The sequence below is a fragment of the Bufo gargarizans genome, chromosome 2, assembly GCF_014858855.1.
Source record: "Bufo gargarizans isolate SCDJY-AF-19 chromosome 2, ASM1485885v1, whole genome shotgun sequence".
Lineage (NCBI taxonomy): Eukaryota > Metazoa > Chordata > Amphibia > Anura > Bufonidae > Bufo > Bufo gargarizans.
Genome location: NC_058081.1, coordinates 586961778 through 586986692, shown reverse-complemented (window position 1 = coordinate 586986692; position 24915 = coordinate 586961778). Strand labels below are relative to the sequence as shown.

At 42.5% G+C, this 24915-nt stretch overlaps 1 protein-coding gene across 1 annotated transcript in view; it reads left to right on the top strand.

Moving 5' to 3' along the window:
* The window catches only part of PLCH2 (phospholipase C eta 2), a 730017-nt gene that overhangs the window by 686158 nt on the left and 18944 nt on the right, over positions 1-24915 (top strand). Inside the window, exon 22 of the mRNA XM_044281842.1 lies at positions 2125-2204. Coding sequence (XP_044137777.1) covers positions 2125-2204 — 80 coding nt within the window. The remainder of the gene's footprint in view (positions 1-2124; positions 2205-24915) is intronic.

The window sequence follows — 24915 nt, the reverse complement described above, 5'->3', positions numbered from 1 at the left end:
CTTTAGGGCTCATTCACATGACCGTGTTTTGGTTCCGCATCCAAGACTCATTTTTTGTGGCTTGGGTGCGGACCCATTCACTTCAATTGAGCCGCAAAAGATGCGGACAGCACTTCGTTGCTCCGTTCCGTGGCCCTGCAAAAATTAGGAGTCTTGTCCATTTTGAGGACAAGAATAGGCATTTCTATAACGGGCCTTCCGTTCCATTCCGCAAATTGCGTAAGGCACACGGGCGGCACCCATGTTTTGCGGATCCGCAATTTGCGGACAGCAAAATACACCACGTTCGTGTCAGCAAGCCCTTACTGTGTTGACTGGGCAGGATAAGCAGAGGCTGGATGAGTTATTGACCGCTTTATTTTTTATTATATATACTAGACATTAAGCCCGTTACAATAATGGGCGCTAGAACAGTAGTGTATAAACATTAGTAGGAACAGTCTATATTAAATGTCAAGGGGACGGCTGGCACTGACTAGTGGTGCTGAGACTGCTGGCAGCGACTGGTGGCTGAGACTGCTGGCAGCGCCTGCAGTCTGTGGCTGACAGTGTTGAGACTGTGCGGCTCTGTGATGCACGGACAGTAATGGCGGCGCTCAGACGTGGAGAGCACATCATAACCTGCGAGCGGTGGTGGTGATTTGGCGGCGTGCAGGTGCGGGCGGCGTGTGGAGCACCATGTGATGATTGGTTAGCTCAACGCACATGTGCAGTTCAATTATTGGCACACACGCACAGACACGCAGCCCTGAGCACGCACACAAGGCTTTTATTATAAGAGATAGCTTGTACCATTGAGTCCCTCAAACACAATGCATAATATTAAAAGCCTGTGTGCGTGCTCCGTGTCCGTGCAGGTGTGTCGATAATTAAACTGTGCATGGCGGCGCGCCGACCAATCAGAACACTGCGCGCCACACGCCGCCCGCACACATCTGTACCCCGCACCAGGTGTCCGCACAGAAGGCCGGGGCTCCCGTTACCTGATAGGCTGCAGTGTATGCCTCCGATGCTGCTGTACAGCTCCAGGACCCGCAGCTGCACCATCACCAGATCCCGTGGTCTCTGCGGCCTGCATGCTGTTCCTTCCTCTTCCAGAGCCCGGGCACTTCTGCGTGAGGCTGCTGAGCGCAGGGGGCTGCCGCAGGCTTGGTATTTGTCTCTAGTAGTAATACTCCTGCTCTAGTGTCCATCCATTAGTGATCCTGCCACTGCTCCAGGTAACTCCCATCAGTTGCCCCTGCTCCAGGTAACCCCCATCAGTTGCCCCTGCTCCAGGTAACCCCCATCAGTTGCCCCTGCTCCAGGTAACCCCCATCAGTTGCCCCTGCTCCAGGTAACCCCCATCAGTTGCCCCTGCTCCAGGTAACCCCCATCAGTTGCCACTGCTCCAGGTAACCCCCATCAGTTGCCCCTGCTCCAGGTAACCCCCATCAGTTGCCCCTGCTCCAGCTAACCCCCATCAGTTGCCCCTGCTCCAGCTAACCCCCATCAGTTGCCCCTGCTCCAGCTAACCCCCATCAGTTGCCCCTGCTCCAGCTACTCTGCTGTCTGCTACATCTTCCCCCTTTCTGCTGCAGGTGTTGCCCAGAGCCCCTACTCTCCCTGTATCCAGGACCCCTTCTCCCCGTGTACCCCTGCTCCAAGTGCCTCCCCTTAAGTTTCAGATGCCCCCTCAGTGCCCCTCCTTTAGTTGCCTCCCCTCTGTAGTGCCCCTGCTCCAGATGCCCTTCCTTTCTCTGGTGCCTGTGCTCATGCCACCTCCACCTCCTGTCGTGCCCCTGCTGAGGTGGTCTCTGCTCCAGGTAACCCCCTTGCGATGATGGGGATTCATAACCATGCCCCCTTACCGCCTCTTTCACCAATTAGCGGAGAGTGCTTCTTTCTCTCCCGTTTCTGTTCTTCGGCGCGCTGAGGTGGGCGCTGCGTCCGCGTGTGGTGCGCTGTGATTCAATTGGCCGCCGTGCATGTGCATTTAACATCGGCACACACGCATGCACGGACACATCGCAGAAACAGAGGTATTTTATTATAGAGGGGATATATATATATATATATATTCTAATACATTTAGTTTTTACAACAGTCAGTCATTTCTCATTCCCTCATGTTTGCTTCCTGTAGGTTATCGACATGTATACCTGGAAGGTATGGAAGAGGCATCCATTTTTGTTCATATAGCAATTAATGACATCAGTGGTAAGGTAGGTGCAGCTTATTTCAATAGGGTAAATTGCATTGTAAAGAGGTATACTGAAGCATAAAAGTACTGTTTCTATGCTGTAATTATATGACCAGATGACTATTTGAATCATGTCTTCCTCCTGTGTCAATCGCATACAAAGTAATTATAACCTATACAACAAGAAGAAATCCTTTCCAAGGCTGTGGAAGGGTTTCTATAGTGTATATCAAGGAAAAAATAAAATCTATTCTATGGTGGCACTAGAATAAGGTAAGTTTATCTGAGTGCATAAACGGTGTTGTACAGGAATAGAGAAGCTTTTCTGCTTTCTTCCAGAAATATGGGTTGTTTCTGATATTGCAGATCAGCTTTATTAAAGGGGTGGTCCCATATGGACATTAGGTCACAGTCCCACCTCTGGGACCTTCTTCTGTCTCAAGAATGTGTATGAAGAGCACCCCGCTCATGCACACCACCTCTCCATTTACTGCTATAGGACTTCCAAAAATAGCCGAGTGAGCGTGCTCAGCTATTTTTGAAAGTCCCATAGTAGTGAATGGATGAACAGCTTTCTCTCCAGTCACCCCAGGGCCCCATTCCTGACATAGGTTTGCTTCCCGTCTCTGGTACCTGCTGCTATCTGGTATTTATGACCTGTCCTATCAATATACCATTAATGTCTAGATGGGAATACCCCTTTAAGGTGAATGAGACTGAGCGACAACATCAAACGCATCCTGGGAACAAACATGGCACTGTTTTTTTTGGGAAAAAAGTAGATTTTTTTATAATGCTGTACAACCCCTTTAATTCAGAATGACACTTAAATCAGTAAATTTTCCTGTGTAATAAAACATTTTTTAGGATAAGTATTGTGCTTTAAAGCCCCCACCCAACGCATCAGAAAAAAACCTTGGCAAGTTTTCTTATCCTCCGGTGCCCCCACATTTTCACCCAGACAGCCCCCCTAATATGAACATCGGAGCCTTTCATGCTGAAAGGCTTTTTTAGGAGATCCGGTGTCATACCGGGCTCTTCATAGGGAAAGCTAGGCGGAGGCGTCCACCGACCAGTGAGCGCGGTGACGTCATCGGCACTAATGGGCGGGCTTTAGCCCTGCCCTAGCCTGTAAAACAGCTCTGAACCCGCACAACCCCTTTAAGGAACCGGGCACCATGCTTTGCTTCACTCATCTAGTTCTGGTACTGTCTTTCAGTGACAGACAGTACCAGAACTAGATGAGTGAAGCAAAGCATGGTGCCAGGTTCCTTAACCATGTCCGATCTGATCTAGAGCATCATTCATGATTTTGCAAGCTGCTTACACTCCCTGCTGACTGGCGGTTTGTTAGTGGACAGCATGTTGACTGTTTCCAGGAGTGTCTATGCGCCTATATTACTGGCCGTAACTCTGTGCAGTGCAATAAATCAACGTTAGATACACGTTTTCTATGTAGATTCTGTCTGAATAGAACCCTGCAAGATGAACCATTGCTTCACAATGCAGAGGAATGTTAGTTTGTATCTTTTATGTAAGTATAAGCCACTGCCTGCTTTAGGCTCTGTTCACACTGTTTGGAGCATACGCTGGAAAATCAAATAATTTTTTTTTTTTGGGGATCGCCCCAATTCTTAAAAGAAAATTATACCAATGTCAGAACATATGGCGAAAGGAAATTCTTTTTGGATTATGCCAGGCCTATTATACCCCATGGACACGTGCTCAGTGTACACTTGGAGAGGTTTTTATGGTGCGAACATAAAAATCGTGATCGCGATTAAACGCCATTATTAAATTATTAAAACTGCACTGCCAAAAGACATCTGCTCATCTGAGCAGCCCAGGTGACTAATCTCTGAGAGATAGCAATCGCTGCTGTTTCCCCAGAAATAAGCTGGAGCCGCCTGGCTACGCTCTCCGTTCTCCGCTGCACAGACATAAGCATGAATGATCGCTGCTCGGCTGCACGGATCTACATAATTACTGTGAGCAAATAATAGCTCATTGGTGAGAACTAGTTAATATCCAGATTTCTTTTCTATTTTTAAAGTTGTGGACACCAATGTCTGGGCTACAACAGCTGGATGATACTCTAGTTTAGCCTCTAGAGGGCATTACAGCCCGTGATATGCCATCAATGCCTGACATGGGAAAACCACTTTAAAACACATTACGCAGAACCCTTATTTTTTTTATTAGGCTTCCTTTTTTGTGGTTTCTTTTTTGGCTTGTAAAGCAGGCCATGAATTCCGTGCATTTTTTTTATGGATTATTTTGAATGGAGCTTTTTTCATTCAGGCAATTTTGAACAATCACTTTTTCAGGCTTTCTTTTTAAAGTCCTATGGAGAAGCCTATGAGATAATACTTTTAAAAAAAATGCCGGAACTAGAACATTCCATGGACCAAAATAAAAAAGCACCAGAAGAAAAACATGACAAACAAAAGGTCATGTCTGTAGCACATTTTCGATTTCACAATCGGTTTTGAGCAGACATCTGGCTGCAGCATTTTGTGCAAAATAATAAAATTCAAAAAAACTGTAAAAATAAAAAAAAACACACACCAGGAAAAATGTTCTTAAAATATGTATGTTTTTCCAAAAAAATGTTGTGTGAAACCACCCTAAAGATGGTCCTAACCCATAGCCACAGGATTCACAATGTAATTTCCCTACCTAAAAGTTTTCTAAAACACAAACACTAATAATCTACTTGCAGCATATGTCCTAGGGGGAGTAAAACTGAGAGAGTCACTTTTTTAGGAGGACCTGGGTGTATTAGGCTACTTTATGGGAACGCAACCCAACGGAACGGAATGCATTCTGTTCCGTCAGTTCAGTTTTGTCCCCATTGACAATGAATGGGGACAAAACGGAAGCGTTTTCTTCCAGTATTGAGAGTCTCTGCCGGATCTCAATACCGGAAAGGAAAAATGTAGATGTGAAAGTAGCCTTAGTAGATCATAAACTAAATAACAGCATGCAATGCTAGTTGGCTTCCTCTAGGGCCAACTGAATTTTGTCTTGTATTAAGAGGTATGGATTCAGGGACAGGGATGTAATATTGCCACTATACAAAGCTTTGGTACGGCCTCACCTGGAATACACAGTTCAGTTCTGGTTCTGAAGAAGTGTATTTGTTTAGTCTTGAAAACAGACATCTAAGGGGGACATAATTAACCTGTACAAATATATAAATGGACCATACAACAAATATTGAGAGAAGCTATTCTATGTTAAACCTCCTCAAACATCTCTCTCTACATCTAGAGTAAGGGCTGTGCACCTCTGGAATAGCCTGCCGCAAGAGCTGGTCACAGCAAGTACAGTAGATGGCTTCAAAAAAGGTTTAGATGACTTTTTATTTCAAAATAACATCGATGCTTATGAAAATGTATAGAAATCATGTTCTACGCACCCTTTCCCTGTGGCTCACCCCTTCCTTAAAGGGGATTTGTTCTGCTTTCCACATCTGGGTTGTTGTTTTTTTTTTGCCTTCCCCCGGATCAACATAGCAGGATTACAGGATGGACTTGATGGACCATGCACGTTTCCGCTCCATTCATCTGTTTTGGACTGCAGGAGATTGCCTAGAGCTTGTACCCGATAGTCCTATAGAGTTGAATGGAATAGTGGACATACATGCGTGTCTGCATCTCCATTAAAATGGGTATCATGGGCTGCCGTCTCATGATCAGTGAGGGCCCCAGCAGTTGGACCACAGCTGATCAGACACTTGTAGATATCCTGGAGATAAGTTGCCAACCCTTTTAATACAACATACTTTCTTGCCCTGGAGAGCTTGTGAGTCCTATTAAAACCAAGGACTGATGAGAGTGACCCAATCTCTGGACAGCTCTATGGGATAGATGAGAGCTATATAATTAATGAAATTTTGCACTGCATTCTTACGTCTGATGACATAGAAGTTATGACTTGGATCAGATGAGTATTTTTCAAGCAGACAAGCTTGATCTCACTGATATATTCTGCAAGATACTGTAGCTTGTGAGGTTTAATGGTGGAACGCCAAAGATGGCAGAATAAACCATTTCCAGGTTCCCAGCAAGTCATGATTGCCCTTTAAGAAGTATCCATGGATACAGTGCTCCAAGCTCTAGTCTGATTTAGTACATTGAACATTTGCCTCACTTTGAGCCTTTGCTTGTTTTTCTTGATAAAATGTAGTCCTAGCATGGGAAATACACTGGTGAGGGAGAGTCCAAAAATTATCTTAGTAGCCTGCATGGAAATGCTGGGAACAAGCCTTATGGAGGTGTTTGTACAGAAGCCATAATATACTTGTAGATTCACACACACAAGCATTTAACTATATTTAATTGCATTATGTTAATGGTTTGACCAATTACCAAAATCAGGTTATCCATGGATCTCAGAAACCAGCAAGGTCTCAAAGACTCACTTTTTAACCCTGGCCAAGAACATCAGGAGTAAAAAGACAAACAAAACAATCATTATCATGTGTATAGCCTCGCTGTACCCCTGCCAAAGTTAAGTGAGGCCTTTCGCTTGAACTGCTTCCTAGAGTGCTTGGCATCTTTATCCATGTTTCTATGGAGAGCCCAATGTTCTTCTGGAGGGAATCACCGTACTCACATTAGTCATACCCGGACACTGATCATATGTTTGTCCTATATACAGGTCCTTCTAAAAAAAATTAGCATATTGTGATAAAGTTCATTATTTTCTGTAATGTACTGATAAACATTAGACTTTCATATATTTTAGATTCATTACACACCAACTGAAGTAGTTCAAGCCTTTTATTGTTTTAATATTGATGATTTTGGCATACAGCTCATGAAAACCCAAATTTCCTATCTAAAAAAATTAGCATATTTCATCCGACCAATAAAAGAAAAGTGTTCTTAATACAAAAAAAGTCAACCTTCAAATTATTATGTTCAGTTATGCACTCAATACTTGGTCGGGAATCCTTTTGCAGAAATGACTGCTTCAATGCGGCGTGGCATGGAGGCAATCAGCCTGTGGCACTGCTGAGGTGTTATGGAGGCCCAGGATGCTTCGATAGCGGCCTTAAGCTCATCCAGAGTGTTGGGTCTTGCGTCTCTCAACTTTCTCTTCCCAATATCCCACAGATTCTCTATGGGGTTCAGGTCAGGAGAGTTGGCAAGCCAATTGAGCACAGTAATACCATGGTCAGTAAACCATTTACCAGTGGTTTGGGCACTGTGAGCAGGTGCCAGGTCGTGCTGAAAAATGAAATCTTCATCTCCATAAAGCTTTTCAGCAGATAGAAGCATGAAGTGCTCCAAAATCTCCTGATAGCTAGCTGCATTGACCCTGCCCTTGATAAAACACAGTGGACCAACACCAGCAGCTGACATGGCACCCCAGACCATCACTGACTGTGGGTACTTGACACTGGACTTCAGGCATTTTGGCATTTCCCTCACCCCAGTCTTCCTCCAGACTCTGGCACCTTGATTTCCGAACGACATGCAAAATTTGCTTTCATCCGAAAAAAGTACTTTGGACCACTGAGCAACAGTCCAGTGCTGCTTCTCTGTAGCCCAGGTCAGGCGCTTCTGCCGCTGTTTCTGGTTCAAAAGTGGCTTGACCTGGGGAATGCGGCACCTGTAGCCCATTTCCTGCACACGCCTGTACACGGTGGCTCTGGATGTTTCTACTCCAGACTCAGTCCACTGCTTCCGCAGGTCCCCCAAGGTCTGGAATCGGTCCTTCTCCACAATCTTCCTCAGGGTCCAGTCACCTCTTCTCGTTGTGCAGCGTTTTCTGCCACACTTTTTCCTTCCCACAGACTTCCCACTGAGGTGCCTTGATATAGCACTCTGGGAACAGCCTATTCGTTCAGAAATTTCTTTCTGTGTCTTACCCTCTTGCTTGAGGGTGTCAATGATGGCCTTCTGGACAGCAGTCAGGTCGGCAGTCTTACCCATGATTGCGGTTTTGAGTAATGAACCAGGCTGGGAGTTTTTAAAAGCCTCAGGAATCTTTTGCAGGTGTTTAGAGTGAATTAGTTGATTCAGATGATTAGGTTAATAGCTCGTTTAGAGAACCTTTTCATGATATGCTAATTTTTTTAGATAGGAATTTTGGGTTTTCATGATCTGTATGCCAAAATCATCAATATTAAAACAATAAAAGGCTTGAACTACTTCAGTTGTGTGTAATGAATCTAAAATATATGAAAGTCTAATGTTTATCAGTACATTACAGAAAATAATGAACTTTATCACAATATGCTAATTTTTTTAGAAGGACCTGTATATCCTTATACCCTGTATCTATATAATATATCTTATCAACTGTATTTCTTTCCATAAGATGCACTGCAAAAGCAGGGGGAGGGGGGATGGTAGTGCATCTTATAATGGAATCTGATTGGGGGTCTGATCTTAGGTCTGATACAGATTGGGGGTCTGATTTAGAAACCTAGGTACGACCTGTTTTTATAAACAGGTGCGTCTTATCAAGCGGAAAAATACAGTATCTATCTCTATATCTATCTTTCTGTCCAATTTAACCTATGCAATCAAATCTCTCCAATATAATCTATCCAATCTAATGCAATCTGCCTATTCTAATCTAATTTTATTTTTTGTAATCTAAGTTTATCTAATCTTATCTAATCTTATCTCTTTTCCTATCATCTACTTTTTCTTTGTTGATTTCTAACATGTAAAATATTTTGTCAAGAAATAAGAAAATTGTCTTCTAGATATATTTTTAAACCCATCCTTCTTGTAAATCACTAATGGACTTCCTTCAGTAAATTCCACCATTTAACATCATGCTGTTTTCCAATATTGTAGGCTATTGATTTTCTAATACTTTATTAGACTACAACTTTATAGCATTTGGAGTTCCCTTTTATGATGCAGAACTCTAGACTCCATGCATAGACACTGCTAAATGATAAACTCCAGGTTAAATATAGCACGTTTAGCCTCATTTTCCAGATAGAAACCCCACACTGATATAGATAGCCCCCTAGTAGCCTGCTGCCACTACTACAGGGAGCTTAGAAGCTTACCCCATATGCCAATAACACAGAGTACTCAGTAAGCTCATAAGCGCCATCTAGTGGCAGCTGCAGGGAGCTGGGAGTTTATAGTTTGTTTTATTTCTATGGCAATGCAGGGGATTTGACGTTCCATATAAAAAAAAAATCATATTAGGTTACAAAATAAAGTGGTAGACACTTTATCAGGTTACTCATTAGTAAAGACCAGCCCATGAGGATACGTGTTTGTTATGGCCAACCCACCAATTAGCTTAGTGCATTTTATATTGAACAGTTGCAGAAAAGTTCAGTCTCTATTATAGGGGTTTTCCAGCTTTTTTTTTTTTTTTTTTCTTTTGTAAAACATACTTACCTGCTTACTACTGCTCAGTTCTGGTCCCTTCAGTCCACCAGTCTCCTCTTCGTGCACCAGTGCCTTCATGTAAATTTCCAGTATGGATGGAAGTTGTGGACTGCTACAGACCATTACTGGCATCAGCAGTGACTTGTTCCCCAAGCGACTGTGCCACTTTGAGATCAAGTCACTGCTGCAGCCAGTCATTGGCTGCAGAGGAGCACGTAACCCCAGTCCATGCCACCAGTCCATGGTGGATCAAAGCAGCTGGGACGGAATGGCAGTTGAATTTAAAAACATATAAAACACCTTTTAAGGCCTATTGGTCAGGTTGTGCACAAGACAGCTGATGGCTCTTTCCTGGACCATCCATGCTGCTATGGGTCCAAGTCACAGGACCATCATTCTTGTCATTGGTGAGAGTCCTGGTTGGACCCTAGCAATATGATATGCCATTAATGTTAATGGTGAGAAAACTCTATCGGATGCAAACCCCTGAGTGAGGAAGAGTACTTGACCCCACATGAAAATGGAACAATAAAATAACATGGTGGTCTGTTTTTTCTCAGAATATGAGAGTCACACAGTGGTAGTGTATGAGTCTATTATAGCTTATGGGAGCTGTAGCCTCTGAATCTACCGATGGCTAAGGAGCCACATGCTAATCACATATGACTATAATGTGCTGGAATAAGCCATTGTCAGGATAAGAAGTGCCATGATGCCTCCTCGTTCAGGTGACCTCAGTCAGATCCCCACCGATCAGACATAGATGCCATATCTAAGGGATGCCTGCAATGCCTGAACCGAGACGACCACTGTATTCTAGTTCTGTTCGTATTTGTCCTTGTGCTGGTTCTTGCCACTTTATTTATGACTGTGACGAAAATACTTTAAGCATGCAAGCTTTCTGTGCCTTCTAAAGCATACAGTAATTTTGACTTGTGTCAAACACAAAGTGGCTTACTTAACAACTCTTTCTTGTGTGCCTTGTTGCAGACGCTTCACTTTCTGTCTGAATAGCCGTATGATTACAGCTGTTCATTCGCAGCTCAAGCAGATAGTTGAAAGAACGTCCTGAATGGTTTTTATTTTAATACCCATATCACAGCTAATCAACACTTTTTGTTGCAAAATTCATATTTAACTTCTTTTCTGTTACCCAGTGCTTTCTCATAAGGACTTATTTAGCACTTGCGTATGTATGGTACTGTAGATGTATGGTGTCTTTGTGCATGTATGCTAACACTGTGTGAACAGTGCGATAGCTGTAACATTTAGCGTCACCATTTACAGGAGTCGCAAGAAGGTTTGTTGTCTCTGGGTTGCTTTACTCTTCCTTGGTGATCCGCTGTTATTGGTTAAGGAAGCTCTTCTAGGTATGTGCAACAAGCCCTGGAGAGGAGTAATAGTAGCAAAAATGGTGATTGTAGTCACTCATTCTGACACTCCCCTGGGCCATGCAATGATGGGAAGGGTGCGCCTTTCTTCCTTTTGGGGCACACCATGGTTCTGGGATAGTTGACCCGTAGTTCAAGGTTTTCCTGCCTGACGGAAGTTCGGGATGAGCAGCTGGGGAATAGTGAGGTTCAAGGCAGGGTCCCCTGCCGCGTTGAAGGAGACAATGATGCGGACTATTTACCAGTAGAACAGTTCTTTACTGGCATTGAGTTGAAGCACATCAGTACAGTTCTTAGCATATAACCGCTGGAGGTTTACAGTAATTTGACATCTTCATATTGTATAAAAGACCCTTGTAAAACTGGTTACATTTGTATCCAATTCCCATTGATCCAATACAGGTGTCCATCTATCCAGAATGCAGTACATACTAGTAACACCTCAGTAATATGGGAAATACTTGTGTGTAACTTCAATACTAAAGAATATATTGTGTTAGTTGTCTGACATTTCCATCTGGAGAAAGAAAAAAAAAAAATCCCTGAAAACCGACCACTGGTTAATTAGGTAACCATAGCAACCTGCATCGCTAGAACAAAGGAAACAAATCATTTTGAACTGGGATTTGCAATGAGATCTCCAGTATAGGCTCATCCATCACACCAACCATAGGGAAATTCTGCGAATCCTCAAGGGACTTAGTGTATTTCTTTAGCCAGACATTGTGCAAGAATGTATTATTGCAGCACTTAATAATACCACCATCTTCACTTTATTTGCGAGGATGCTTATTTCTTTAGTCTTTCCATTCAAGAGAGGAGCAGCCATTTCTAATTACAGAATTAAGTCATATCTCCAACTAACATTTGCAGAATCTTTTTAACAATCTTTTGAAAAGAGTCTTTTAGGATTTAAATATTGATGGCCTATCTTCAGGCTAGACAATCAATATCTGATCATAGAGGTCCGGCTCCTGGCACTCCCACTAATCTGCTGCTTGAAAAGACCACCGCAAGTTATCAATATTTCATTCTCAGAAAACCCCTGCAGGGTAATTGCACATGAGCATGTTTAGTCTGGGAAACGTGCCGCATTTCCCTGACCGAACACTGGTCCTCTGACCGGAACTCGCAGCATCATCATGACTTATGTTGCTGTGAGTGACTGACTACGGATCTAGTGCACTCACATAAGGCCATGAATACAGAACAGTAGAGTGCCACAGGCAGGAGATTGGTGAGGCTGCCAACACGTGGTTTGATCTGACAGGTTTTCCGTTTGGATCAAATGACGTCTGTGTTGTTTCTGGTGCTTGCCGCACCTTCTTTCCCCAGGTGTGGCTTTTAGGGTAATTTAACCTTCTCTATTTATAGTTGCTTCTACCACAATGCTGTGAGGTTTATAGCTTCTGTTTGGACCTTTGGATAGATTGTGGTTGGATCTCAGCTGAGTTCCTGGTGCTTTTATTGCTCCTTTGAAGTTAAGTCTTTCCTTTCCATTTTGTATTTTATTTGGGTTCTGTGTGTTGCATTTCCCTATTGTTTGTATTAGGCCTGAAGGAGACTCCTGTTCGTCCTTCCTTTTGGAGGAACAGGTAGTCTCATCCCTGCTATTAGTACCAGGGTCCTTTAGGGCTGAACTCGCCTGCCTTTGGGGTCTGTTCATACTGGTAGTCAGTCAGGATTTTGGGTAGGGTTTTTACTAGGAGGAGTCCATTTTCCTTTCCTAGTTCTCAGGCCTGATTCCCTGTCTGCCCCCCTTCCCTCTCATGCTCGGTGTGGTCTTTACCTTCCACACCGAAGCGTGACATTATAAAACTGTCTTTGTTTTTGTGTGCAGCCATGGATCCTATTGCTGCACTGGAAGGTCAGCTGCAAGGGCTATCTTTGGAGGTAGCTGACCTCCACACGACCGTCTCACAGATGCGGAGATCACAGGCTGTTGGTCCTGGTGGTAGTGGTGGAAACCAGGCCTATCTGGAGCCTAAAATTGCTCCCCCGAACAGATTTTCTGGGCAACGTAATAATTTAATTTTTGTTTAGGGACGCATGCAAACTGTATTTTAGGCTACGTCTGTGTCAGTGTGGTTATTTCCTTGCTTAAGGGGTATGTGCAGTCATGGGCTTTTTCTCTGCCAACCGGATTGCAGCCTTTCCGGTCAGTAGATGAATTTTTCGAACCTTTTGGGTCTCCTCTATAATGATCTGGATCGGACCTTTCTAGCCGAAACCAAGCTGCACGGCCTTCATCAGGGTGATAGTTCCACTGAGATTTATTGCTCTGAGTTTAGGAGGTGGGCTACAGATACGGAGTGGAATGATCCTGCCCTCAATAGCCAGTTTTGTCAAGAGTTATCAGAGAGGCTAAAGGACGCTTTGGCCTTTAATGAAACCCCAGTGTCTCTGGAGGTTGCCATGTCTCTGGCTATATGCATTGATAGACACCTGAGAGAGAGAGAGAGAGAGAGAGAGAGAGAGAGAGAAAAAGAGAGAGAGAGATAGATCTAGGGGCCCCCACTCTCAGGATGCACTATCACATGATGTATTGTATTCTTCTGATACTTTGGATGAAGCTACTCCTGGGTTTATGTCTGGAGTTGAACCCATGCAATTAGGGGAAGCTACTCCTGGATCCGCTTTGTACTGGTAATAGGAAGGCAGTGTGTTTTTTTTGTTTGTTTTTTTTTGCGGACAGAAGGGAGATTTTTTTAGTATGTCCATACATTTAACAGCAAAAAGAAAAAAGAGGGACATTTAATTCCCATCTGAATCTTGGAGGGGTGAGAGAAGAGTCAGAAAATATGCATTTGTCTTTGACTGGTAGTACCCGATTTCGCCTGACTGCTGAGGTGGTGCTAGAGTAAAAATCTGTGGGGACTATCGTCAGCGGGGCCGGAGTGAACCTGATTGATGCTCAGTTTGTCCATATGCACGGGTTGTCACAGAGTACTTCAGAAAAAAACATTTCTGTTTTTGCTATTGATTCTGCAGCTCTAACTCAGAAGTGTTTATCTCAAGTGGTGCATGATATCAGATTGAGTAGGTGCCTTTCATCAAGAATTTATCTTGTATTTTGTGTTGGAGGGTCTCCCTGCTCCGGTGGTTCTGGGTTTACCGTGGTTAAGCAAGCACAATCCAACCATCGATTGGCAAGCTAGACAGATTCTGGATTGGGGTGATTATTTCATTGACAATTGTCTGAATACATATTTTTCTGTTTTAACTACTAAAATATTACCTTCTTTTATATCTGATTTTGTCAATGTATTTTCTGAATGTGGATGCCAGGATTTACCTCCGCATCGAGAATATGATTGTCCTATCAACCTTATTCCCGAAGCTAAATTGCCAAAATCTAGATTGTATAACCTTTCTGGACCTGAAAGAACGGCCATGAGAGAGTATATTGCTGAAAGTTTTGCTAAAGGACATATAAGACCTTTCAAATATCCAGTGGCAGCAGGGTTCTTTTTTGTTAAAAAAAAAAAAAAGGACGGAGGTCTTCGGCCATGTCTGGAATTCTGTGAACTCAATCAGATTACTGTTCATGATCCTTACCCTCTTCCTTCGATTCCCGATTTGTTTAACCAGATTGTTGGTGCCAAGGTGTTCTCCAAGTTGGACTTAAGGGGGGCATATAATCTGGTTAGGATCAAGCAAGGGGATGATTAGAAAACAGTTTTTAATACTCTTGAGGGGCACTTTGCGAACCTGGTCATGCCTTTTGGGTTGACCAATGCTCCTGCGGTTTTACAGCATTTTGTGAATTACATTTTTCATCACCTTGAGGGGAGGTTTGTAGTCATGTATTTGGATGACATTCTAATTTATTCTGCAGACACGGAGATACATCAGAATCACGTTAGACAGGTGTTACAGATCCTAATAGATAATAAATTGTATGAAAAATTGGAGAAGTGTGTTTTTGCTGTACACGAGGTGTAGTTTTTGGGCTACCTGCTGTCATCATCTTCAGGTTTTCGAATGGATCCAGAGAAAGTCCGTGCTGTATTGGACTGGGATCGACCCGAAAATCTGAAGGCTCTTATGCGGTTTTTGGGGTTCCCCAACTATTACCAGAAATGTATTCAGAACTATTCGACAATAGTAATACCCTTAACTGACATGACTAAGAAAGGGACAGACGTTTGTTGTGGTCTGATTCGGCGTTACAAGCCTTTTCTGCTATTAAGGAATGCTTCTCTTCTGCCCCTATATTGGTGCAGCCGGATGTATCACAACCTTTCATTGTGGAAGTGGACGCGTCCGAGGTGGGGGTAGGAGAGGTTTTGTCGCGGAGCTGTCACCTGATAAATGGCATCCATGTGCCTTTTTCTTTAAAAATAAACTCTCTTCCGCAGAGAGATTATGATGTGGAGAACAGAGAGTTACTGGCCATTAAGTTGGCTTTTGAGGAATGGCATCATTGGTTGGAAGGGGCGATTCATCTGATCACGGTGTTCACAGATCACAAAAACCTGGCTTACCTGGAGTCAGCTAAAAAAACTGAACCCGAGGCAGGCCAGATTCAATTTCACTGTCACCTATCGTCCTGGGGTTAAGAACATCAAGGAAGATGCCTTGTCACGTAGTTTTCCTGGAGGTGGTGATTTTAAAAATCCAAGTCCTACACTGTCGGAAGGGGTGGTGATATCCGCTCTTTACCCTGACCTAGAGGTGAAGGTATTAGAGGCCCAGGAAGATGCACCCGATTCTTGTCCCTCTGGGAAACAGTTTGTGCCATCGGAATAGTGTCACAAGGTGTTTGAGGAACATCACTGTACGGTTCTTACGGGACACCCTGGGAGCAGATCCACTGCTGACCTCATCTCTCGTAGATTCTGGTGGCCGGTGTTTGCGTAAGTGTGTTGAGGACTATGTGTCAGCCTGTAGTACCTGTGCACGCACTAAAGTGACACATACTCTGCCTTCCGGATCTCTACTTCTGTTGCCCATCCCATCCAGACCATGGACTCACTTATCCATGGATTTTATCACTGATCTGCCTAATTCTTCAGGAAAGACAGTTATTGTGGTGGTAGTTGATCGCTTTAGTAAAATGGTGCACTTTATAGTGTTTCCGGGCCTAACTAATGCTAAAACACTTGCTCAAGTGTTTGTTGACAACATTGTGAAACTCCATCGTATTCCCTCTGACGTGGTCTCGGATCGTGGGACTCAGTTTGTTTCCAGATTATGGAAGGCATTCTGTACTCGACTGGGGGTACAACTGTCCTTTTCTTCGGCTTTTCATCCTCAGTCGAATGGACAGACCGAGAGCACCAATTAGAGTCTTTTGTCTTTGGCAGAGTTTGCCATAATTAATCGTAGACAGGAATCCACTGTGAAGTCGCAGTTTTTCGGGGCATTTGGGTTTAACCCGCAGTTTGGCACATTTTCTGGTTCAGATACTTCGGGTATCCCTGAGGAGGAATGTTTTTTGTCATCTATATGGCGGAAAATTCAAGATAACTTAATAATTATGGGCAACAAGTATAAACGTGTGGCTGACAGGAAACGTTTGAAAGGTCTGGACCTAAGAGTGGATGATTCTGTATGGCTGTCCACAAGAAACATTAAGTTGAAGGTACCTTCTTGGAAGTTGGGTCCAAGATTTATTGGTCCCTATAAGATTATTGCCATTATTAATCCTGTAGCTTTTTGTCTTGAACTCCCTCAGGCCCTGAAAATTCATAATGTGTTTCATAAATCTTTGTTGAAGAGATATGTTGAACCTTTTGAGCCATCTTCCTTGCCACCCGCTCCTGTCATGGTGAACCGTAGTTTGGAATTTCCGATCAGCAAGATAATAGACTCTCAAGTTCTCTGTAGATCTCTTCAGTATCTTGTTTACTGGAAGGGTTATGGACCTAAGAAGAGCATGTGGGTACCAGCATCTGACGTGAAAGCCAGTCGTTTAGTGAAAGCTTTTCACAGATCTCATCCAGATAAGGTCGGTCCTGGGTGTCCGGAGGTCACCCGTAGAAGGGGGGGGGGTACTGTCACGGATGTTCCCGCAACAGGTGGCAGGAGATCGGTGAGACTGGCAACATGTGGTTTGATCTGACATGTTTCCGTTTGGATCAAATAATGTCTGTGTTGTTTCTGGTGCTTGCCACACCTTCTTTCCCCAGGTGTGGCTTTTAGGGTCATTTAACCTTTTTTCTCCCACAGTGCTGTGTGGTTTAGAGCTTCTGTTTGGACCTTTGGATAGATTGTGGTTGGATCTCAGATGAGTTCCTGGTGCTTCCATTGCTTCTTTTGAAGTTAAGTCTTTCCTTTCCCTTTTGTATTTTGTTTGTGTTCTGTGTGTTGCATTTCCCTATTGTTTGCATTAGGCCTAAAGGAGACTCCTTTAGGTCTTTTCGTCCTTCCTTTTGGAGGAGCAGGTAGTCTCGTCCCTGCCATTAGTACCAGGTTCCTATAGGGCTTGAATAGGACTCTAGGTATTCCTGCGTATGAACTCGCCTACTTTTGGTTAGGGTTTTCACTAGGAGGTATCCATTTTCCTTTCCTAGTTCTCAGGCCTGATTCCCAGTTCCACCCCCCCCCCCCCTTTTTCCTCCTATGCTCGGTGTGGTGTTTCCCTTCCACACCGAAGCGTGACAGAGAGCCATAGTGTTTAGTCCGGGAAATACAGCCATCACTTGTTGCATGTTTCCTGAACACGTTCATGTAAAATTAGCCTTTTAGGGGTTGCCCAAAATCTCCCATTAATTCCAGTGATTTCAATAATCTGACTACTGTAACTTCTTCAATCAGCTTTTCCCATTGGAAAAAGTTGCTGGTGCCTACATGTTTTCCCTGTGATGGTGGAGAACAAGTGTGGTTTTGGCAATATATGGCATCTATTGATGATGTTGAGAGCGGTTGTCCTCTTTGAAGGTCATGGGGGCAATTTATCAAGCCCTGTACTTCAGAACTGTGGGTTGGTCTTTGCACCCTTTTTGGATTACTTGTGAAAAAAGTTTTTAGCATTTTTATACCACTCTAGTTTTGAAAAATGTGTGGCAAAGTGGATGTGGTTATCCTTTAAAGCTCATTTAAAGGGGTTATGCCATGATTGATGTAAAAATTTAAAATCAGACATCATATAGTACATATTAAGACCTTTCTTACAAAGCTATAACTGGCCCTGTACCTTAGCTATAACTGGCCCTGTATAACTGGCCCTGTACCTATAACTGGCCCTGTACCTTATATGGATCCTCATTCATTGCTCAAATTGGTCTGCTAAATTATCTTCAGCCTGGCTGCTCAGGGGGTGTGTTCTTTCTGCTGCAGCTCTCTCCCTGTAACTGTGATAGGGCTGGTGGCAGTTAAGTGGATGCCACCACCTCAATGAGAAGGACAGGAAATAAGGAAAATAAGAAACAGCAGGTGGTGCTATATAGATACAGATACATTTTATTGATTAGCTTACGGACTATACAAAAATGTTTAATTACATGCAATTACAAAAGTATTTAGATCCAGGTGTGGGTTTGAAAAATGTGGAATGTGTTTTATGACACAACCTCTTTAAGTCAAAATTATTAAATGAGACTTTTTAAAAGGTGGCAAAATTTGTCACATATCTTACTCCAGTAAAGGAAATGGAGTAACATCTCAAGAAAGAAGTGTTAGACTTAAAGATGGACCAAATTGATCAAACATTCTGCAATGTTTGATAAATTTGGTGTAAATTATGGCAACACAGCAATAGTTCAGTATGCTTTTACAAAGCTATACTATGATTGTCTGCTTTCTATGTTCTATTAGGACTCTCTTATATAGCGCCATTGATTTTCAGGTTCAGTCTACAATGTGGGTCATGGAGCATACAGACACAAATAATAAAGCAGTAGGAGAGAGACCTGCCCAAATGACAGTCTACTCTAAGGTTACCGTAGACATTTCACCGCTGGAAGCAATCATGTTCAACACCCCTTGTGCCAGAAGGACAGGGTCATAAGGGCCAATTTTCTCTCTGGGGACAACAGAGAATTAGGTACATCATAATCCAACTTGTCTGATGCTTGTTCCCCATAAAAACAATTGGGCGCACAGAGTTTTTTTAAAATGAAATTAAGATCTGGGATCCACCAGTCAGTGAGCAGCTTTATTGGACAATGAAGAGGCCTCCAAGCTTGCCCTTGGGCCCTTTTTAAAAAGTTGATCAATGGGGATATTGCGAGTTGAAACTCCACCAGCCTGATAATGATGGCCTATTGTGAGAATAATCCAGGTCATCAATATTCTAGTTCTGAAAAACTCCCTTTAAATCCAAATTAGAGGTGAACAAATCGATCCTAACGAATCAATTTATTTCATTAGCCAGACTTTATCCCGGCCTTGTGAATCTACTGCCTGCACCACTGCCAAAGTTCAAATTCTGTTTCGGGAGCAGCTACTATGCACTCGTCGCTACCCAGAATTTAAGCCTGAGCAACTGCGGCCAGGCTGGCAAGTGGGCACTTCTTCACCTATGAGGATAGCCCACCTTTAGAAACTATTTGCTACAAACAATTGCTCATCTCTAATCTGAATATTTGTTGGGTAATCACGGACCACATAATGGCCACCTATCACAGAATAGCAACATATTAAATAATCTGAATAGCCAGGTTACAGTCCTAAAAATTTGACTGAGCAATTACGGGAAATGCTAAATTTAAACTTCTAAGCAGAGCTTCATCTTCCTGTGAACCCCTGGAGGACATGAACTTGTTCATGGGGCATCTCATTAACAAGTGGAACTTCTTAACATCTTGACCTGACATAGGTGATACTGTTGGTTGCTTATCTTGAAAATGTAGTTGTCAGTCAATGAATTTCTCTGATTTTGAGTCATTATAGCTCTGAAACACAAACTATACAGCACAAGAATCAATACAGTGTTAAAAAAAAGGTGCAATAAAAATGTTGTAAGACTTGAACTGGTGTCACCATGTCCATTGTTCTTAATTTTGCTCTTAACTTGTTCCTTTCAGTCCTTCTTATTACAGCTTATAATGTTACCCGGAAATGTGCATTTGCCAAATATTCAATTTTTTTCTGTTTAACTGCAGCACAAATCACTTTCTGCCCATGGGCAGCAGCAAATCCCAAGACCCTTAAATCCTCAAAGTTGTCTCTCTGAACAAGCTCTCTGTTGCGTCTTACTGTATGTGGTCTGTCTAACTTGCATAATGTTTCACTGTTTGTTCTCTTATTTACTTTAGCTGTGAAGTTCTTCTCTTCACTTTAATGTTGTTTCTTTCTGATTTGCCTTTACTCTGTCTGTTTGTGATTTCAGTGGACTTCTCTGTGTCAAAAATCTACTTTTAGAAGCAGAGACTATTTAGGAGCCAAGAAGGTACCCCCTTCATGTCGCAGGAAGGTGTAGTGAGTGAGAAACACTCACACATTCTGCATGTTTCCAACAAGTCAACTCATAAGCATCATTGTTGCCTACTGACACATTAAAACAATCAGTTCATGATATGGATTGTTCTACTACTAATAGGCCATTCACAACCTCGAGAAGACCATTTATGAAGCTGATCCAGCGTGAAAATAAGCCAATCCACTTTTCAGATCCATTCCTCTTTTGTTCGATGTCTCTATGTTTAATTTTCATTCAGCTTTGTTGTCTTCCACTTTTGTTTCTGTTGTTTAGTTTTGCTCTTTGTTAACTTTTATGTTATTTCTATCCCACCTCCTCCTGAAATACTTTTTGAAATTTATACAGTAGAGAATTGCACCCTGTGAATAATGAAGATTCTTTTAACAACCCCCCTCCCCCATAGACAGTTTTTTCCTAAGGGAACATGTTTCTGTGAACCCTACATTTCTCTTGCAGTGGCCAACGCACTGCATGTGGTCATTAATGCATAATGACCATAATGCCAACCCCCTGTCTCCGTCCTGTCTCATAAAGGTGGCAATTGGATAACCCCCACTACCCCTTGGTTGAACTTGATGGACTTATGTCTTTTTTTCAACCGTATTAACTATGTAACTAGGTCTTACACAGCGTATGGACAGGGGTTATTGTCAGACATTCCTTTAAGTTTATGTTTACCAAAAAAAAACTTTATTCTTCCCCCTGTTGATTTTGGGAAACCATGTTCATTGGCTCAAGGTTACAATTTAACATATGCAATTTTTTTTTATCTCCACAAATTGCGCTAGACCTATACACATTCAGAATATCGGTAATTATGAATGTGTTTTCAAAAAATTTATAATTTAATATAATGTTTCTAATCAAAAACTGTCATTTTTGCGATTTTTAACACACTATGCAAATAGGTGCATATGCCCCACACAATATAGCTATTGTCAGTGACAACTAGGCTTCAAAACTTGCGATGAAGATGTTTAAACTCTCCAAACTGACCTCTTTGTTCATTGAGGGGAGGAGTTGCTCCTTGACATAACTGAAGAGCTCTAAGTTTCCTAGTAGATCTGGCAGCCCTGGGACTTTGATGGGCCAAAAGAACTGGCATGAGCATGCTGAATATCCATTGATGAATGTGTTTGTAAGATCACCATATAGCTCTTACTAATATAACCTTTGTGGAAATTCTGAGGCTTTTTTTTATTTTTATAAAGTATGCCCCTTGTTTGCCAAGTGTCTTATGCATAAAATGGATGCTGATGGAGGGTCGTGTGTGGAGGAGAATGAGTGATGTGTCTGATCACATGACCCTCCTTCAGCTGCCATCTTATAGACAGGGGCATAGCTTAGCAAATATAAGGCACAGAATATCAACAAAGCATATACAGTCATCTTACACAAATGTGGGCCCCAAGTAACCAGAAGGTGGCCAACCCTTTTAAACTTTATATCACCTAGGATATGAAGGATAGATAATCAAATTTATTTATTTTTTAATGGTCATAAAAAGTAAAATATTAAAGGGGTTGGCCACTATATAAGTAGTTTCCACTATATAGTGGGAGGTAGAGTAAAAAAGAGTTTCCTAATATACTTTATTAAAAAAAAATCTGAATGGTAATTTTTTAATAATGAGCCCCGCTCTGCGTGCAGCCAGTTCTTCCATGGCTGCACGGCATGGAGGAGCTTTAGAGAAAGCTCGTCCATGGCTTTATTCTAACTGCACATGCACTGCTTTTCCTAATAAGAGCAGCGCATGCCCAGTCTGCCCCTGCCAGTGGCGCGCTCTTACTTTTCTTCCCGCTCTGAGCTCTGACAGCAATAAGCCGGTTGTAGAGACAAAGTCGGAGCAGGGAGCGCGCCAGTGGCAGGCAGGGGCAGACTGGGCATGCTCTGCTCTTATTAGGAAAGAGACGTGAAGAAAAAAGGAGAGGGTTAGTCACTCTGCTACCATAGAGGGTAGCTCCGGACCAATATAGCACGGCGCCAAAGGTTGGATAGGTGAAAAGAGGAGGAGGCAATAGGAGATAAAGACACAGAGGCTGCCGGTGGTAAATGTCCGGGCGGATAGAACAGTGTTTAAAATAAAAACTTTTTTTTTTTTTACCACTCTAAAAGGCGCCATCTGGGGCAGAGAAAAAAGGACTGTTAAACGATAAGAGCACTATAAAGCTATCAATGAGATATAAATAAATTCTAGATAAAATTATGATAAAGAACTGAAAATCTGGATAAAATCAGATTTACTCACTTCACCCAGGAGGAGTGATGAGGGATAAGCTCAAGACATAGTTAACACAAACATATTTATACATTGAAAAAAACATTGATCAGTCATTTGGAGATTAATGATACGTACAGGGTTGCCCCGGCATTGGGGCTTATCCAATTAACAATTTATATCACATTTAAGGGATCTAGTCTCCACTTCCGTTGCGTTCCACGTTGGAACGCACCCAGCGACCGGAAGTGACGTTATGCAGGCGTTATCAAGCGAACCAGGCGCAGGAGGTAGCTGATGAGGGTGTCTTGAGCTTATCCCTCATCACTCCTCCTGGGTGAAGTGAGTAAATCTGATTTTATCCAGATTTTCAGTTCTTTATCATAATTTTATCTAGAATTTATTTATATCTCATTGATAGCTTTATAGTGCGCTTATCGTTTAACGGTCCTTTTTTCTCTGCCCCAGGTGGCGCCTTTTAGAGTGGTAAATTTTTTTTTATTTTAAACACTTATTAGGAAAAGCAGCTCATGTGCAGTTAGAATAAAGCCATGGACGAGCTTTCTCTAAAGCTCCTCCATGTCGCGTGCAGCCATGGACGAACTGGTTGCACGCAGAGCGGGGCTGAGGGGGCGGGGCTCATTATAAAAACATTACCATTCAGATTTTTTTTTTTATATAAAGTATATTAGGATGCTCCTTTTTTTTCTTTTTTTTTTTTTTTATACCCTACCTCCCACTATATAGTGGAAAGTTCTTATATAGTGGCCAACCCCTTTAATTAAAATATCCCTAAAAATGTTAAGTTAATTGATATGATATATATTCACAAATAATAAATATTTGCAGAAGCTACCTTTTAAGAGGTCTCTCCGAGCCGTCTCCTCATACAGCTGATCGGCGGGGGTGACAAGTGTTGGACCACCGCCGATCTTATGTTGATCGCCTTTCCTTAGGATAGGTCATCAATAGTAAAAGCCCGAACAACCCCTTTAAAACAGTACAATAAAGTGCCAGAAACATATATTGGAATAAGCAAAAAAGGTGAAGGGATAAAAATGTGATTAGATCTTGACGGACATAATTTGCTTCATTCTTCAGGGTTGCCAACCTGATTTTACTTCTTTCTTTTTACTGGACAAGATGATTAGTGATGAGCGAAGTATTAAAAAATTCGATTCAGCTGCTTCGCTGAATTTTACTTCATCACAAAGCACATTTCTTTGTAAGCAGTGGGTGCAATGACGAGGAGTGGCGATTGCGCCGCTTCCTGTCATTTTACCCCTCAGATGCCACGTTCAGAAATCATCGCGGCATCGGATATACATAAAAGTGCAAAATTTGGAAAAAATAATAATACCTGATCCATTCGCTTGTGATGGGCTGGCCGCCGCCATCTTACTTGAAGGTTTGCCGTGAACTCTCGAGCATCCCGACATGACATCATCACGCTGGCCAGCGTGGTAACGTCATACATCCCAGTGCGCGGGATTTCGGCCAAGATCTTTAGGCAAGATTGCAGCAGCTGGCCCGTCGCGAGCAAATGGATTAGGGAAGTATTATTTATTTTTTTTCAAAGTTTTTTACACTATTATCAGTTTAAATTGATTCGCTACCGCGAAGCACGAGGGAATTCGGCTTCATAGCTAATCGAATTTATCCTTTGTAGACTTCGATTTGCTCATCACTAAAGATGATGGATAAACAACTATTTTAAGGAAATATTGGAAAGCCAAAAAGAATTATGAGATCCTAAGTGATATACAGTATATCTATGGCTTAAAATTATAGCACTACAGTAGCATTTATTGTGAACACTAAAATAAACCACAATAGGGAAAACAAGCTCCTCCAATTTCAGACTGATTATTTTTGTACAGGCTCTCCAGAAATTTCCAGACAGTTGGCAACCCTGATCTTGGAGTATAGATCATATAAATCCAGTAGGGTAATGCCACATAACTTAAAGGGGTTTTGCCACTTCAGCAAATAGCATTTATTATGCAGAGAGAGTTTCCATGGTCATGACCACCCTGCAGTCCAGCAGTGGTGGTCATGCTTGCACACTATGGAAAAAAGCACCAGCCTACATGAGCTCCCAAGGTCCCGGCCACCAGAGAGGCTGGCATTTTATTTTTATTTTTTATCGTGTGCAAGTACGACTACTACTGATGGATTGCAGGGTGGTCATAACCATGGAAACGAGCAATGTATAATGTGATGGAAAAATGAACCAAGCCAGCAAAGGAAGCAATATGGACAATCACAATACATTAGTAAGTGGCTTTTATTAACTTTCTCTACATGATAAATGGATGCGGACAGCATACATATCACATTCGTGTGCTGTACACATTTTGTTGCAGCCCCATAGAAGAAAG